Genomic DNA, 18,732 nt, shown 5'->3' on the forward strand with positions numbered 1-18,732 from the left:
TGTAGAAGACTTGTTAATGGTTGGGTTGTATCAGTTTCGTGTTAATTTCTATGATATATTTACCTTAACGTTCTCACAGCTTTAAAATTTCCGACTAGAATAAATGTTTTGCATTCATTTTATTTCTTTTCATTCTTCATAATTCATTTCATTTAACGAAATAATAGAGCAAAATCAAATACGACGGCAAAATTTCCACGACACCCTTATCGCACACGAGCTAACCACAGAAGCATGGAAGATTGGGAAGAAGCCCATGAAGCTGTGAAGGCTGACATTAACGAGCTAAAGGATCAAGTGGGCCAAATCCTAGAGGTTTTGAAGTCACTGAAGGCTTCAGGGGAGGCCTCATCCGCTAGGGTCGAGGAGAATGCTCATTCTTATAGTACGCCTCTAGGCGCGTCAGTTCCGTTCCCCATGTACGGCTTGCCTCCGGGATACACTCCTCCAGTTGGAGAATATTCAGATGCAGAACAAACTTCTTTCTCTTTTCCTGCAGCTAACAACACACTATCGAACAGTACTCAAGGGCCGATGTTAGCTTCGACACCCGTGACAGGAGCGGAGATGAATGAGACAGTCACATTCACAGGACCGAGGATGACTGTGGCGCCCCAGCCTCCGAAAACATTCATCGATGCAGATGCTGCGACTAAAGCTGCACCACACGCTACAGTCCAAGCAATATCCACTGTTGTTGATGGGGCTAAGAGTAAGCTTGAAATTCTTGAGGAAAGGATTCGTGCCATTGAGGGTGGTGGAAGCTATGGGTTCGGTGATGTGGCGAGATTAAGCCTGGTTCCTGGTGTGATGATACCACACAAGTTTAAGGTCCCAGAATTTGAAAAGTATCACGGCACCACATGCCCTAAAAGCCATCTGACAATGTACGGTAGAAAGATGGCTGCTTATGCCTATGATGAAAAATTGCTAATACATTGTTTCCAAGATAGTTTGGCTGGGGTAGCATTGAATTGGTATACACACTTGAAGCCATCTCGAATTCATTCCTGGATGGATTTGGCCGACGCCTTTGTGAAACAGTATAAATACAACACAGATAGTGCGCCAGATAGATTGCAATTGCAAAACATGGCCAAGAAGGATACTGAGTCTTTCAAGGAATATGCACAACGGTGGAGAGAGTTGGCTGCTCAGGTTGAGCCACCTCTACTTGATAAGGAGATGGTGGCGACGTTTGTAAACACGCTGCAGTCACCATTTTATGAGCATGTATTGGGGAATGTGTCTTCCAATTTCGCTGATATCATCATCATAGGGGAAAGAATAGAAATCGGGTTAAAAAGCGGAAAGATTGCATATGGCCCATTCGCGGCTGCAACTCCTAAGAAACCTAATTTTATTCCCGGAAAGAAGAAAGAAGCAGAAGTACAAGCGGCCTCAGTGATGCCTGTGTGGGAAAGTCGAGCTCCTACGATTAATTATCGAGCACACTTGAACCAACCTCCTTATGTGGCCAATGCAATGTCTGTTCATCAAATACGACCTCAGCAACAAGGGTTTTATCAACCATCGAATCTTTATCAACCACAACGTGCTCCAAACAGTGCTTGGAAAACCGAACCTAACTCGAATTTCAACAGAAACGCGGGACAAAACGCTAATCTAAGGAGGAATCAAGAGAGGAACTTCGTTCATTTCACTCCTATTCCTATGTCATATACGGAATTGTTGCCTCATCTCCTCCAAAAGCGTTTGGTGGCCATTTGTCCGATGAAGCCTGTGCAACCTCCGTTCCCCAAGAATTATGATCCAAATGCCAAATGTGATTATCACGGAGGGGGAGTTGGTCACTCTATTGAGAATTGTGTGTCCCTTAAACACAAGGTGGAAGCTTTAATCAACTCAGGATGGATAAAGTTCCATGAAGACAAACCTAGTGTTGAGGCTAATCCCCTTTCTGGTCTTGGGAACCCTTCGACAAATGCCATTGAGGTTAAGAAACACCGACTGGTGAGGGATGTGAATGAAATTCGAAGCTCCAAGCGATTTGTTTTTGAGACACTATTAAAATTGGGTTTGTTAAAAGGAGAATATAACCTGAGTAAAAAGTGTGGATTCCATCCGAGTGCTAAACATTCTATCGATGAATGCACAGAGTTCGAGGATGTTCTACAAAATCTTATAGACAGAAACTTTGTGCAAGTATGTCACGGACACATGGAGGATGAAGTATTTGCACAAGATGGTGCGGAACCCGGTGTGACTTTGCCAGAGCCATTGGTGATTCATTTCACTAGATCCACCTCTACCCCGACAATTCAAGAAAGACAATCTGTTATTATCCAAACACCCTCCCCATTTCCCTACAAAAGTGAGAAAGCTGTCCCATGGAAATATGGTGCATACGTGTTAGGTGAGGAACAACGGGTAGGTGGTCAACCTAGCAGTGGTGAGTCAGTGGTGAAAAATATATCAGGCATCGGTGGAATTACGAGAAGTGGTCGAATCTTTACGCCTCCAAACTTGATGAAAGATGGAGTTGGCAATAATGAATCGGCGAATACCAAAAAGGCTAAGGAACTCTTGAAAGGGAAAACCATCCAAACCGACGAGGGTCTAAGAAAAGATGATGGGAAAGAAGTATCTGATGAGGAGGCTTGCGAGTTCTTGAAGTTCATACAACAAAGCGAGTATAAAGTGGTCGAACAGTTGAATCGCCTGCCTGCTCGAATCTCACTTTTAGAACTACTCATGCATTCAACCTCTCATAGAAAGTTGTTAATGAAGATACTCAATGGAGCGCATGTGGAGCAAAATATTTCTCTGGACAGTTTTAAGGGAATTGTTAACAATATCACTGCTAACAACTACCTCACGTTTACCGATGAAGAGATACCTACTGAAGGGAGGGGACACAACAAGGCCCTCCATGTCTCTGTAAAATGCTTGGATCATGTCATAGCACGTGTATTGATCGACAATGGATCTTCCTTGAATGTGATGCCAAAAACAACATTGGGAAAGCTACCGTGTGAAGGTATTCACATGAAACCAAGTGCAATGATAGTGAGAGCTTTCGATGGGAGTAAAAGAGAAGTAATGGGAGAGGTAGAATTGCCGATCCAAATAGGGCCATGTGTCTTTCAAATAACTTTCCAAGTGATGGACATCCTTCCAGCATACAGTTGCTTGTTGGGTCGTCCTTGGATTCACTCAGCGGGCGTAGTACCTTCAACCTTGCACCAAAAGTTAAAATATGTCATGGGTGACAAATTAGTGATTGTTTCAGGGGAGGAAGATATTTTAGTAAGTGGGCCTTCATCTTCTCGCTATATTGAAGCAGCAGAGGAAGCCCTCGAGACAGCCTTCCAATCTTTGGAAATTGTGGGAAATGCCTATGTGGAGCCCTTTCCAATGAACCCACACTTGTCGCGTACTTCCCTTATGACGGCCAAGGTCATGTTGAAAGAAGGATATGAGTACGGAAAGGGGCTAGGCAAGTACGAGCAAGGATTGATGTATCCTTTAGAAGTCACCGAGAAAAAGAATAAATACGGCCTTGGATACAAGCCTACTAGAGAGGATAAGAGGAGGCTGGCGGAAGAAAGGAGAGAGCGCGGTGTGGCTCGAATCCAAGGAAAAGGACTGGGGTTAGGAAAGATTCGCATCTGTGACATCAGAGATAGCTTCCGCAGCGCGGGATGGATCAACACTAGTCAGATAGTAGCTGTTAGAGATGAAGATGAACCTGAAAGCTTGGTTTTTGTGCAGCCTTGTGCTCCAAATGCGCTACTCAACAATTGGGAGACTTTGGATCTGCCCGTGATGTTTAATTTGGTTAAAATGTAATATTTTTAATTTATCCTATTGCTTTACCCGGAGCTTTAGGATTCATGACTTAACAGGATGACACCTTTTCCTTTATGCTCAGCGTGATAATCAATTTGTGTTTGCTACCTTTGTTATCTTTGTTTGCATTTTTCATTGTTTGTTTGTTTATTTATCTTTTTTATAAACTCAAATAATGCAGATATGATAATGAATGTTTTGAAAATAACAATGTCGATGTCCCTAACTTCGAGCACCCTGTCAATAATATGGAAGATGATTATGAAGGTGACTCCGAACCCTCCCCTGAACTAATGAGATTAGTAGAACAAGAATCTAGGGAAATAAAACCCCATCAAGAAGATGTTGAAGTGCTTGACCTAAGTGAGGGGGATGAAAAGAAAGAAGTGAAAATTGGCACGAGTATGAAGAAAGAAGTGAAAGAAGAATTGTGTGTGCTGCTAAAGGAGTTTAGGGATGTGTTCGCTTGGTCGTACAATGATATGCCTGGTTTAGATACTGATATAGTACAACATAAGCTTCCACTCAAACCGGAATGCCCTCCAGTCAGACAAAAGCTAAGAAGGATGAAACCAGAAATGTCATTAAAGATTAAAGAAGAAGTGCAAAAGCAATTTGACGCTGGATTTCTAGCTGTGGCAAAATACCCTCAATGGGTGGCAAATATTGTACCCGTGCCCAAGAAGGATGGGAAGGTTCGGATGTGCGTTGACTATAGAGATTTGAACCCGGCGAGCCCAAAAGACAACTTCCCATTACCGCACATCGATACATTAGTGGATAATACAGCCAAGTTCTCGCTATTTTCGTTTATGGATGGCTTCTCGGGATATAATCAGATTAAGATGGCACCTGAAGATATGGAAAAGACCACGTTTATCACATTGTGGGGGACATTTTGCTATAAGGTGATGTCTTTCGGGCTTAAGAATGCTGGGGCCACCTATCAAAGGGCCATGGTGGCACTTTTTCATGATATGATGCACAAAGAAATCGAGGTTTATGTAGATGACATGATCGCCAAGTCTGAGTCAGAAGAAGAACACATCCTCAACCTAAGGAAATTATTTGAGAGATTGAGGAAATTTAAACTTAAACTAAACCCAGCAAAATGCACATTCGGTGTGAGATCTGGAAAGTTGTTGGGTTTTGTTGTCAGTCAAAAGGGGATAGAAGTCGATCCCGACAAGATGCGTGCGATAATCGAAATGCCTGCTCCCAGTACAGAAAAGGAGGTACGGGGTTTCTTGGGCAGACTGAACTACATTGCTAGGTTCATCTCCCAGTTAACCGCCACTTGTGAACCAATATTCAAGCTATTGCGTAAAAACCAGGTTGTTGAGTGGAATGAAGACTGTCAGACTGCTTTTGATAAAATCAAACAATATCTACAAGATCCTCATGTGTTACGCCCGCCCGAACCGGGGAAGCCACTCCTTATGTATTTGACGGTACTTGATGAGTCAATGGATTGTGTGTTGGGTCAACATGACAAAACTGGAAAAAGAGAGCATGCCATATACTACCTGAGCAAGAAGTTCACGGAATGTGAACAGCGATACTCGTTTTTAGAGCGAACTTGTTGCGCATTGGCATGGGCTGCCCATCGTCTAAGACAATACATGTTGAGTCATTCTACCTGGTTGATATCCAAGACTGACCCTATCAAGTATATTTTTGAAAAGCCCGCTCTCACTGGAAGGATAGCCCGGTGGCAAATGCTATTGTCAGAATACGACATTGTGTATGTCACTCAGAAGTCCATCAAGGGTAGTGCTTTGGCTGAATATCTGGCCCAACAACCCGTTAACGATTATCAGTCGATGCAACCCGAATTTCCGGATGAGGACATCATGACCTTGTTTGAAGATGACCAAGAAGATGAGAACATAAAGAAATGGACGTTATTATTCGACGGAGCTTCTAACGTCATGGGACATGGTATAGGGGCAATACTAATATCTCCAGAAAACCAATACATTCCAATGACAGCAAGGTTGTGTTTTAATTGCACAAACAATATCGCTGAATACGAAGCATGCGCTATGGGCATCCAAGCCGCGATTGAGTCAAAGGCAAAATTTTTGAATGTATATGGAGATTCAGCGTTGGTTATCCATCAACTAAGGGGAGAATGGGAAACTAGGGATCAGAAGTTGATTCCCTACAAAACTTATATCATGGAATTGGTGGAGTATTTTGATTTCATTAAATTCCACCATATTCCGCGAGAGGATAACCAATTGGCAGATGCCTTAGCTACTTTATCATCGATGTTCAAGATTAATCAGGATGGGGTAATGCCGATGATCCAAATGAAGAGTCATGAAGGGCCAGCATATTGCCATTTCATTGAAGAAGAGTTAGACGGTAAGCCATGGTATTTTGATATTAAACGCTATATAAAAACCAGAGAATACCCCGAAGAAGCATCTGAGAATGATAAAAGGACACTGAGAAGGTTGGTTGCAAATTTTATCCTGAGTGGGGATGTGTTGTACAAGAGAAATCATGATATGGTTCTCCTTCGATGCGTGGATGCAAAAGAGGCCGAGTCAATATTGGAGGAAGTTCATGAAGGAACTTTTGGCACACACATGAATGGACACTCGATGGCTAGAAAGATCTTGAGGGCTGGTTACTTTTGGTTGACTATGGAGAATGATTGTTGCACACACGTGAGAAAATGCGAGAAATGTCAGAAGTATGCAGACAATATCATTGCGGCACCCACTACTTTAAACTTAATGTCCGCCCCATGGCCGTTTTCAATGTGGGGGATAGATGTCATCGGGGCTATAGAGCCAAAAGCCTCAAACGGACATCGTTTCATTCTAGTTGCAATTGATTATTTCACTAAATGGGTGGAAGCTGCTTCCTACGCTAGTGTGACTAGGAAGGTTGTGACTAAATTTATAAAGAGAGAGTTAATTTGTAGGTACGGGTTGCCTAGCAAGATAATCACTGATAATGCCACCAATCTGAACAATCAAATGATGGCCAAATTGTGTGAAGGATTTAAATTCAGCATCATAATTCTTCTCCTTATCGTCCAAAGATGAATGGGGCAGTCGAGGCTGCTAATAAGAATATCAAGAAGATTGTACAGAAAATGGTGGTCACGTATAAAGACTGGCATGAGATGCTTCCCTTTGCTTTGCATGGGTATCGCACCTCAGTACGTACATCAACTGGGGCAACACCTTTTTCTCTAGTGTACGGAATGGAGGCAGTACTACCCTTCGAAGTAGAAATCCCATCCCTACGAGTGTTAATGGAGACCCAGTTGGAAGATGCAGAATGGGTTCAGGCCCGATTTGACCAGCTTAATCTCATTGAGGAAAAAAGGCTAGCGGCAGTGTGTCATGGACAGTTATACCAAAGAAGGATGAAAAAGGCGTTCGACAAGAGGGTGCGTCCTAGAGAGTTCCATGAAGGCGAGCTAGTCTTGAAAAAGATCTTACCTATACAAAAGGATCATAGGGGCAAGTGGACTCCAAATTATGAAGGCCCGTATGTGGTGAAGAAAGCATTTTCTGGTGGGGCACTAATTCTCACAAAAATGGATGGAGAGGAGTTACCGTTACCGGTCAATTCTGATGCGGTCAAAAAGTTTTATACATGATGATTCCTTGATAGGAAGTGCTACTAGGGGATATTGACATTGTCTCCAAATTTTGTTGTATTCTACTTTGTTTTTCATTCAATAAACACCATTTGTTTCTCTCCATAAATTTAAAGCAATGAATGTCACGCTGAGTTCGTAAAGAGAATAATGAACAAAAAAGAAGGGAATAAAAGTATGTGCATACTAACGAGGCATCACGGGTACATTCACTAAGAGTAGACTCATTTTTGGAGGGTGTCGTGGAAAAAAAATTAGTAAATAAAAAGGCAAAAAATAAAGCTTCATATGAACTTTATCCATGCATCCATGCATTTATGCATCCTCACCGCATTACATCTTTTGCCTAAAGATTGAATCTTGTCGGTTAAGCATTCAAGCAGTGTTTACTGACACATCAAAATCAAACTTCGGGTTCTCCTTTCATATATGGACACTCTCCCCTTAGTTTTCTTTCTTTACATCAAGGCCCTCTCCGATGGAATGGTCATTGATTTTCTTATGTTTACATCAAGGCCCTCTCCGATGGAATGGTCATTGATTTTCTTTCTTTACGTCAAGGCCCTCTCCGATGGAATGGTCATTGATTTTCTTATGTTTACATCAAGGCCCTCTCCGATGGAATGGTCATTGGTTTTCTTTCTTTACATCAAGGCCCTCTCCGATGGAATGGTCATTGATTTTCTTATGTTTGCATCAAGGCCCTCTCCGATGGAATGGTCATTGATTTTCTTTCTTTACATCAAGGCCCTCTCCGATGGAATGGTCATTGATTTTCTTATGTTTACATCAAGGCCCTCTCCGATGGAATGGTCATTGATTTTCTTTCTTTACATCAAGGCCCTCTCCGATGGAATGGTCATTGATTTCTTTGTCACATCATGATCCTCTCCTTTAGGATGGTCGAGTTTGTTTTCTTCTTTTGATCACGACCCTTTTCTTTGAATTGGTCTTGTATATGCTTGTTTTGTTTTGTCCTCTTTTCCTTTAAAACCCAAACGAAATTAGTGTTTTTATCTTTACTCATCTTTTACTTTGATAACCTATGAAAGTTAAAATTTCATACTATCAAGTAAAATCTAAGTAAAGAGGGGCAGCTGTCAACACCCAATTTCGTCCGGGTAACAATGATAAAAATAAAATAATTAATTAATTAATTAATTAATTAAAGTTCAATTGAGAAGAATAAATAAATAAATAATTAAGAAAAGAAAAGAAAAAATATGTTTTGGTTTGAGAAAAATAATTATCTATTTATTTTATTATTATTATTATTATTTTATATATTTTATTTTTGTTTTGTTTTATTTATTTATTTGTTTATTTGGGCTTATTATTTTGATTATTACATTTTTTTTCTTTCTATTATTACAGCTCCTTTTTTGTTTTACGTCTCTCATTCTAGTTTAATAAAAAAAAAATATAACAAAAAAAAAAGAAAAAACAGAGAGAAGGGAAAGGGGAAAGAAAAAGGTAACGTAAAGCCTCTCTTTTGTCAGACCCAAGCATGCTATGCTATCATGGTTTTGTATTGGGAAAGGTCTGTGGCATGGTCATGATGGCTGAAGGAGCAGGAAGCAACATCTGCTCTCAGTCTGGTCCCAAATTTCAAAATTGGAAGGTGCAGAGGGTTACATAATAAAAAGGGGAAGATTCATGAGAGGAGGGGTCTTTTTTTGGAATTACTACAGAGAGGGGTTTGGGCACTAGAAATCAGAAGGAGGGAGAGAAGGAGTAAAAATTTGGAAACGGAAACAAAGCTGTTAGTGCATTAAGTTTTATTTTCACGGTAAGTATTCTTAACTCCTCTTTAGTTTATGTTACCGTGACTTGATGTTGTTGTTGATGTTCATGGGTGTATGAATTAAAGCTTATGTTAACGTGGTTTGATATTGATGTTCATGAATGTATGAATGGTTTGAGATGAGTATAGTTACATCTGTTATTATTCATTTTGTTTATTCTCATCGCACCTGGTACAATAAAGATCAGAGCACAAGAACAGAGCACAATGTTTTTATTTTTATTTTTATTTTTTATTTTTTTTTCTGTTAAGATATGTTCTTGTTTGATCCTGTTCTCCGGGTGAGTGCTGGAAAATAACCTCACCCTCAATCTCAATCTCTCTCGCCACCATCATCTTTCCCCTCATCACCTTCTACCTGCCAAACCAGAACCCAAACACGCAAAACAACATAAACAATTATGCTTTACATAATCACATCTTCGCTGGTACCTTCATCTTCATCTCCTACCTCCACCCATCACCTAACCCCATATTCATCCTCGCCTGCAATTAACAAAGCAAAAAGAAGACCCATTCAGGTTTTCATCGTATATGAGACCCCAATTCCTTCGCATTTCATACACTCATAACCACTGTAACCATATTCTTTTTCGTCCTCATTCCCAGCTTGTTCATGAATACTTCTATTCTCCATTCCCATCAAAAATCTATCCCCATTTACCCTCTCACCATATTCACTTCCATCAACACTCAACCCGCACATGAATAAGCCCAAACCCATCTCGGCCTTCATCTTTAATCACAGATTCTGGACCAATATTTTCTCCTTCAAACACCATCACCTTCGACCTGTAATCAGAAAATCAAGCAGATGCTTCACCACCCCTCTTCGTGTTCTGTTACATCCCGAACAACATCAAACTCTCACATTTTTCCCAATCACATACATCCAATCAAAACAGAGAAGAAAGAGAAATCGCCGGCGGGTCGGAGTTGGAGTGGGCGAATCACCGGCGGCTTCGATCACGTCTGGTCCCGCGACGGTAGGGCTCGGTATCGTGGCTCCCAAAACTTGGTGATTCGCGCGAGAAAAAGAATGGAAGGCTTAGGGCACAGCGAAGGCGATCTGGGTCGCGAAGGCCAGGGGTTGGGCTTCCATGGTGCTCGCGTGTCCCAATCGTAGGGTCCGGTGCGGTGGCGGCAAGTCTTGGTCGGCTACGAAGGTGCGACGAAGGAGCTCGCACTCGGAACACGAGGACGAAGGAGCGCTCGCGTAAACGCGAGAACGAAGTCGAAGCGGTGGCACGAGTGCCGGCAGCTCCGTCAACGGTGGCTGCCATTGTCGCCGGCGTCTAAGGCTGAGCGGGTGCGTGACCCAGGGCTGGGGTTGTGCTGTGTGGAAGAGGATGGTTGGGAGAAGAAAGAGGCGTGGATGAAATTAGGTTTTTAGGAGATGGTTGAGACTTTTGCTCTGTGCACCCCACTTTCAATCTTTGCACCCCTCTTTTTTATTTTTTTATTTTTTTTGCCATTTCGTTTGTGCACTCCCGCATGCTATTTTCACTCCTTTTGTTTTTTTATTTTTATTTTTATTTTTATTTTTTTGCTTCATTATTTGTAAACACCATTGTTTCTTCCTGGCTTCTTCCTGCACCTACATGTTTATTGACCCCACTCCATCTGCATGTTTTATTGGTGTTTTTGGGCTTGTTTTATATTTTATTTGTCGCACTCCCATTTTTACTGTACACACCTGATTTCCCATGTTATTCATGCACCACCATATTTTTGTATTTCACTTTTATCCTTCTTAAATAATTTCATCATTTTATTTATTTATCCTTTTTTATTATTCTTTTTTATTATTCCTTTTTATTTATTTATTTAAAAAAAAACAAATATATTTGAAAATTATCAAAATTGCAAAAAATAGGAAAATCTAAAAATTCTCTTTAACTTTATTGTGTCTGTCCGGTCGCCCGCACCGTATGACACTGATTTTCAAAAATACAAAAAATATATATTTTCTTTCCCTTTTAGTGTCTGCCCGATCGCTCGCATCGTATGACACATGTTTTCAAATAATTCAAAAACACCAAAAAATATATAAAATTTCAAAATACAAAAACATCAACGTTTTTAAACAAGATATCTTTTTAAGAACTACGTAACCCTGATTTCTCATTTTTAATGAGAATACGTAGGACCAAGGTCAATCCTTGTCGGGCCCAAAAAAAAACAAAAAAATTATTTTTGTTTCTTTTTAGTTTTTTTTTGTCTTATTATTTTTTGGGAAAAGTTAATATTTTGAAAACCACATCAACTTTGCCTTTTTTAATTAAAGGTACCGCCCTTGGGCGGGCGCGATAGGGTGCTAACACCTTCCCTACGTGTAACCGACTCCCGAATCCAAAATATGGTTTTTTCGCAGACTTGTATTATCTTTATGGTTTTCCATAGTTTTCCAGAATAACTATGGTGGCGACTCCGAAATCTTTTTTAAACCCATTTCTTTTTTCGATTCGCCCTCCCGTCGCGATTCCGCTGCGACAGTATTGTATAACTATGTTTATTATTTATTTGATGCTCACTAATAAAAAATTTAAAAATAATTAAATAATTTTTTTAATGTTGTTAAAAATTAAAATATGATTAAACATGAAAGAGTTTAAATTAACAGAAAAACTAACAAAAAATAGTGTTTAATATCTAAAATATTTACAAAAAAATAATTAAAATATGAATTAAATAATAAAATAAGTATATTTTAATGTTGCTAGAAATTTCAAAGAGATTTTTTCCTTTTGCAAAAATTAAAGACCTACCTTTCAAACCTTTTTCAAACTTTCACTAAGAGATTCTTCAAATGTCAAATAGATATTTTTTTCTTGTTTTTTAGCAAAGACCTTAGAAATTCCAACGAGATTATTTTTTGCTAGAGAAATATTGCTTAAAAATTCGAAAGGTATTTATGAATTTATAACATTATTAATTAATAGAGCTAATTATTCTAGTTTTTAATGTAAAAATAATGAAATCAAGGATTATTAATTATTTCCTAACTAGTGTCTCGAGTTAGCATCTTCCATACAATAAATATTAATACACAATTTAGTATGAATATATCTATAAAAGAAATCACACATGTAAAAAATTATCTTTCCTTCTTTCATATTTTTGAACTCATCGATAATTGAATCATAACTAAAATTTTCAGCTATTTCTTTTTCAATGTAAATAATCATATTTTTGGCAAGAAATTCATCTTCATAGATTACTTTTAAAAAATGAACCTATTATTTGATTATTCATCAATATACTTTAAAAAAAATTAAGATTAAAAATAAATTAATCATAATCTAATAAAAAAATAAACGACACATAATACATTACTTTTTCTTCTTTATTCATAAAGAATGAATATATAAAGATTCATGAGATAAAAAAATAATGCTAACTATTAAAGTTATATTTCACTATCCTATCAAGTGAGATAAAACTTAGTTGCCTATTTTCTTTCGATAATGGAAGACAACAAATGAAAGAAAAAAAATACTGAGTTTGTGTCTAACTTATTTTTTTCTTCAAAAACAAAAAGAAAACATGTGAGAGTAAGACATGAGTACAATTGGTGAGAAACTCAAAAGACAATGTAAAAAAAAATATCTTAATAAATATTTTTATTATTTACTATATTTGATTTTATGTTTTATTATTTATTAAAATTAAATGTTGGGTTTTATAAGAGAAATAAAAAGATACCTACTTTAATTTCTATCCATTCTCAATATATACTACATACATATAATTTGAAAATTTAAAAAAATATTAAAAATTTTCTATATACACATTTAATAAATTTTAAAAAATATAGGGAGCCATAATTCCCTTAAGATTTTCCATTGACAACTGAATTAATGGAAGTTCTAGGATCATATTTGAAACTCTCTTTTAACCGTTGTTAAAAGCTCATTTACCTTTATTAAGACTTGTGTTGGTGTTTACGTGAACCTATTTTTGTGACTTTGATATTGAAGCAAATGTAAAAGCTTAGGGTCTTGATAAGATTGATACAAAAGGTAAGAACAAACGTACTAATTATATTTTGATACAAATTTTGATTCTTGCATTCTTTTGGACTCAAATAAATCTAAACTTTTTAACATGGATTTTTTATGTTTTAAAAATATCTAATATATATTTATATTATTATTATTATCTTTACTTGAACTTTTGTGTAGGTATTTATATTAATTTGCCTTTGTGAATTTAAAACTAAAGAATATGTAAGAATTTAAGATATTTAAAAGATGGAAATAAAGGTAAGAGAAAAAAAAATTAAACTATCTACAAATAGAGTTTGTGATTCTCACTTTCTTTTGGGATTGAATAGTTCTAAATTTATTTTATTTAGGTTTATTTTTACTTTAAAAATATAAGTAATGCATTTATGATGTGTTTTTTGTTTACTTAGACTTTAGTAATGTTTATATTAACTTGATTTTTTTGAGTTTGAGAATAATACAAATATAATACTTTATGATTTTTGTTAGACCGAAACAAAATGTAAGTTAACATATTAATTATATTTTAATATTATTTATCATTTCTATCTATCAAGAAAATATAAATATGTGCAATAGATAGATGTTGTATATTTACATAGAAGAGTATAAATAATTAAAATTCACCAAACCCATAAAAAAAACTTGGTATTTATTAATCATTCAATTCAACCATACAAATCAATCTTATTACAATATAATATGGAAATATCTATTTGTACATAGGCTTTATTTTGACAGCTTTATTTCTCATTTTCCTAATTGCCATTTTGGCTTTTCATCCTCACATTTTGCATTAATTTGAAAATCAAAGTTTTTGTAACAAAATGTGACCACTGCAAAATCTATTAACCTGAGCAATAGTGATAATGTTTCACCAATTTAACTCTTTTAAATAATACAGTTGATTTTGAGATCAAAATCTAGTCGTGCAACCGAACATGTCATATTTGCATCATACACCTTTTGGATTACAACTTTTAAAATCATTCATTTATACACCATACTTATCACATTATTAGATTTTTTCCATTTCTTTTTTAACTTTTTCTTTTTATCTGATTGTCGTAACCGAAATTCCAATAATACAAAGAATATAAAACATTGTTTTTAGAATTACCGTCTTAATTTATTCTGAAAAGTTATGAAAAACCGTGAAGATTAAGCGTAGTTTGCAAAATCGAATTTTGGGTTTGAAAGTAGATTACGGATAAGAATGATCATTCTAAAACGATATTTTTAATTTAATATGCAAAAGAGACGTGATTTTTTCAAAATATTTATCTTTCTCGAAAACATGATGTTATACAAATGAACAAAAATATTTTTTAAAATTTTTAGTCCAATAAAGATTAATCATTCTTCTCACGTATTTTCATTTATAATGAAATATTGGATTTACGTAGTTTTAGATAAAAAATTATTAGAAAATAATTTTGAATTTTTTTTATTTATTTTATGTAAATTCGATAAAAACTGACCTGGTTCCTACGATTTTTATTTAGGATAAAAGAATCAAAGATCACGATGTTTTAAGAAAAAAACTATTTGAGTAGGATGCTTTTTTTCAACCTTTTATATTTTTTTATATTTTTGGAGAAGGTACAGGACAATATGAGAGCTCGACAAACGCCAAACTAAAAAACTAGTTTATATTTTCATTTTCTTATATATTTTTAATGTTTTTAGAAAAATGGTGCATGTAAAAAAGTGGAGTGCCAAAACTTATAAAAAGTGAAATAAATGTTGTAAAGAGTAAAACAGTAGCCCAAAACCTTCAAGAGTAAAAGAAAAAAGAAATGAGGGTTTGTGAGTGAAATGTGGAGTTTAATGGAATAATAAAAAATGGGAGTGCATGGCTAAAATGATAGTTGTAAAGAAGTAAATCATAGTACAACCGAAACCAAAAGAAAGTGGTTGTGCAATGAATAAAAATGGGGTGCAACAAGTCAGAGAATCCAGCTCATGAAACTTAAAGAGCCCAATGTGGTGAAGAGAGAGGAAACGTGGGTGTATGAAGTAGAAGCTGCTCAGCCCAAAGTAACAAACAGTGAGGTGTGTGCATTGAAATAAAGGCTGCAGCAAGTAATATGGGTAGAATCCAATTATTAGTACATGGTGTATAGGGGGAATTAAGGATTTGATGTCAAAAAATGTGGTACAAACAGCAAATTAATTAATTAATAATTTCATTCTTTTCTTCCCTTTTTTTTTCATTTTTTCATTCTTCTTTTTCCCTTTTTTATTTTCTCTTTCCTTTTTTGAATTCAATTTTCTAATTTTTCTTTATTTTTTTTTCTAAATTTTAATTTTTGATTGAGGTTTTAATACATGTTAGGTTTTATTCTTATACCTCTTGAATTAAGTAAAGGTTATTAGAATCAAGAAAACTATCAAGAATTCTAATTAAATTATCAACAAGCTTTCTAAAAACAATATTAGAAGCATAAATCATAATTCAAAAATAATAAACAAAATAAACTTTGTTTTACAAAAATTGAAGAATAATACTTGAATTGAAAAGAACCTCAAAATTAACTATGAAATCCAAATATAATCAATCCAAAAAGCTTAGCCTTCCATGGAAGGACAAAGAAATACAAAGAAAGAATAAAATGTGTTGTTACGGGGGATTGAGTGGTGAATTATGATTGGTTGATTGTTTATGGATGTTTATTCATATGTTTCTCTAGTTAACTAAATATATTTTTTAGAATGGCAATCACGGTCTTTCATTCATTCGATCCAAATACGCATAAACAAAACAAAAAGTCCAAAGTCCAGAAAGAGAAAGGAATGGAGAGAGAAATAAAAGAGAACAAGTTCAATAAGGGTTTGAAGATGTCAACAGGACAGGTAGGGTACGTGTAGTAGCTCTCCTGTACCCTACCTGCTGATTAAATATACGCTCCGTAGTCTTATCCATATTTGTCAGGTATCCGTTATGCGGGTACCCGCATAATTTTTTAATATCCACAGATTTTCACGGGTACCCATGAGTATTTTAAAAAAATAAAAAGAAATATTTAACAACATATTAATCGTACATTCAAATAAAATACAATACATAACATTCATAAATTTTAAACAAAGTCCAAATAACCCATTTAAATAGTGTTGAATGACAGTTTACAAAGAAATGATTTTTTTAAAAACTAATTGATAAAAAAATAACTCATTCAAAACCAATATGTTAATATTTTAAATATGTTTTTATTTTTATTTTTATTTTTTTTAATTTAAATTAGAGTATAGTAGGTATGGGTATCCACGGGTACAGATACTATGATACCCGTATCTGCCCCGTTAATATGCGAGTATTAAAAATACCCGTATCCGTTACCCGCGGATATCCATTTACAATATTCATTTCCTACCCGTTGCGGGTTTTATCTGCGAATACCTGTGAGTACAAAATTTTTTAACATCCCTAGGTTTGACAAAGAAGAAGAGAGAAAAAGAGGGAGAACAACAAACTGGGTCGAGCTTATAGGGAGAAAGGCAGAGAAGTTGTTGAAGTTAAGGCTTTTGCTTCCTCATCCCCTTATTTGCTACATACACTTCCATAAGTTTTGAAATATCTATTTTATCTCTTTGCATTTTATTTCAAACCTTCTTTTTCTTCCCACATTGTTCTTTGGCTATTGTCTTTCTCCATCAAGCTTGCAAGAAGTAGCTTGGGAAGCTTTGGTGGTGGTGTTTCGAAGTAGACTAGCTTAAGGTATGTATGTGTAAGTGAGGTTTTTTTACTCACCTGGTGTTCTTTTTCGGGTAAAATACTAGAATGGGCATTTTTTTTATTACAGGTTTTGGGGTAAGTCGTGGTCTAAGGAAGCGACTTCATAATAGTCGAAGTAGAAGTCGGGGGCTTTGGTTACGACATCCATAGAAAAATAAAAATCGTGTCTCAAGATCACACTTTCCTCATTGAAGTTGTGGGCACTCGGCATGAATTCCATTTTTTTTCCTCAAAAGTCATGTGTTATGAATACGACTCTTGAGAAGAAGTCATGACCAATGGGGAAAACTTTCAATTTTTAATTTCTAATTGAAAGTCTGGAGTTCGGAACACATTTTTTTTTTTTGTCATGGAAGTCGTGATTTGTGGACATGACTTCTATTTGTTTTTAAACAAGGATATCTATTAATGGTGTACTTTGTTTATGTGTTTTTAAAAGAATTAAAGGGAGAAAGATGCGGTGAGTGAGGGTAGAGTATGAAATGGATAAAATTTGTAATTTTTTGAGGTAACAAATGTAGGAAACAATTTTTTAGGGTAGAGTATGAATTGGTTCATCCATTTCATTATGGAAATGAGGTGTGGTTGACCTTCCAAATGACTTACGACGCATGTTAGGGTCTAGTATAAAATTTGATCATGTATAAATAGACCAATAAACTTGGTTTTTGACCCAATGAAATTAAACTTGATAAGCCTTGTTAATTGTATGGAGACTGTACACAGGATCAACAAATGTTGTAACATCTTGGTCGAATATTACTAATTTAAATAAAATAAAATGATATGATAATAAAACCACAATTAATATCCACGTTCTTTCCTAAAACGCAGGAAAATTTAAACTTTATTAAACGCACTATAATTCAAAACATAAAATCTGTTTACAAAAAGGTAGATGTAAAGCATAACAATAAAAATCCCATGTTGCCCCTCTCCTATGCCTCACCAGCACCACCTACAACATCACATGTTTCCATGTAACGAATTACACGATCATCGTCAAACACAAGCAAATAGGACAACACAAATATATACATAATCACAAATAAAGATTACACACACACACACACACACTCATCGAAGAAACTCCATCCTCCGATTTCAGAAAGCATGGCCACCACCATGTCCATCCACGTTCTACCTCCTCAGATGATGACCTTAAGATATCTTTTGCTGCCAAGCCACAACTCGTGGTTCCCCCATCCACAAGCCACAACTCGTAGATACACATGCGGGACAATCATGTTACGAACCACCATCCGTAACGCTAGGTGGAGTTCCCAATATGAACCACAAGTCCTACTCTCGACACAAGATTAGCAACACCACTAGCCACAACCTATGATTGCCCAATCAAGTGGAGACCCTCCATACGAGCCACAACTCGCACACTCACATCGGTTACCAATATCACCAGGTCACAACCCGGGATCACCACATGTTTACCCTTCATTCTGAGCCATAACTCAAGGAATGTCATTTCGAGCCACAACTCAAGGAATGCTTCATCAAATTCCATACTTGAGGTATCATCTCGAGCCTTGTAGATCGCGAACAAAAACCATTGGAACAACTCCTTGTCCCCTACGTTATCGTCTGGTGCTGCCTAAGCGCCGCTAGCCAAAAATCCGTTGCAGACCGCCTGGTGGAAGTCTCTTGTCGCCAGGCGCATATCTCCCCAGCCCCACTGTTTTGGTTAGCTATCACCTAATGGCACTGGCGGAACTTGAGCCAAAATTTT

The 18,732-nt window shown here is 36.4% G+C and overlaps 1 protein-coding gene across 1 annotated transcript; it reads left to right on the forward strand.

Moving 5' to 3' along the window:
* Positions 1-234: 234 nt before the first annotated feature.
* Positions 235-7,438, forward strand: LOC114163462. The gene is given in 4 exon segments (XM_028047772.1): positions 235-3,809; positions 3,995-6,183; positions 6,241-6,834; positions 6,837-7,438. Coding segments are annotated over 4 exon segments (6,960 nt in total).
* The last annotated feature ends 11,294 nt before the right edge of the window (positions 7,439-18,732 follow it).

This window comes from Vigna unguiculata, chromosome 9 (assembly GCF_004118075.2).
Source record: "Vigna unguiculata cultivar IT97K-499-35 chromosome 9, ASM411807v1, whole genome shotgun sequence".
In the NCBI taxonomy this organism is placed as follows: Eukaryota; Viridiplantae; Streptophyta; class Magnoliopsida; order Fabales; family Fabaceae; genus Vigna; species Vigna unguiculata.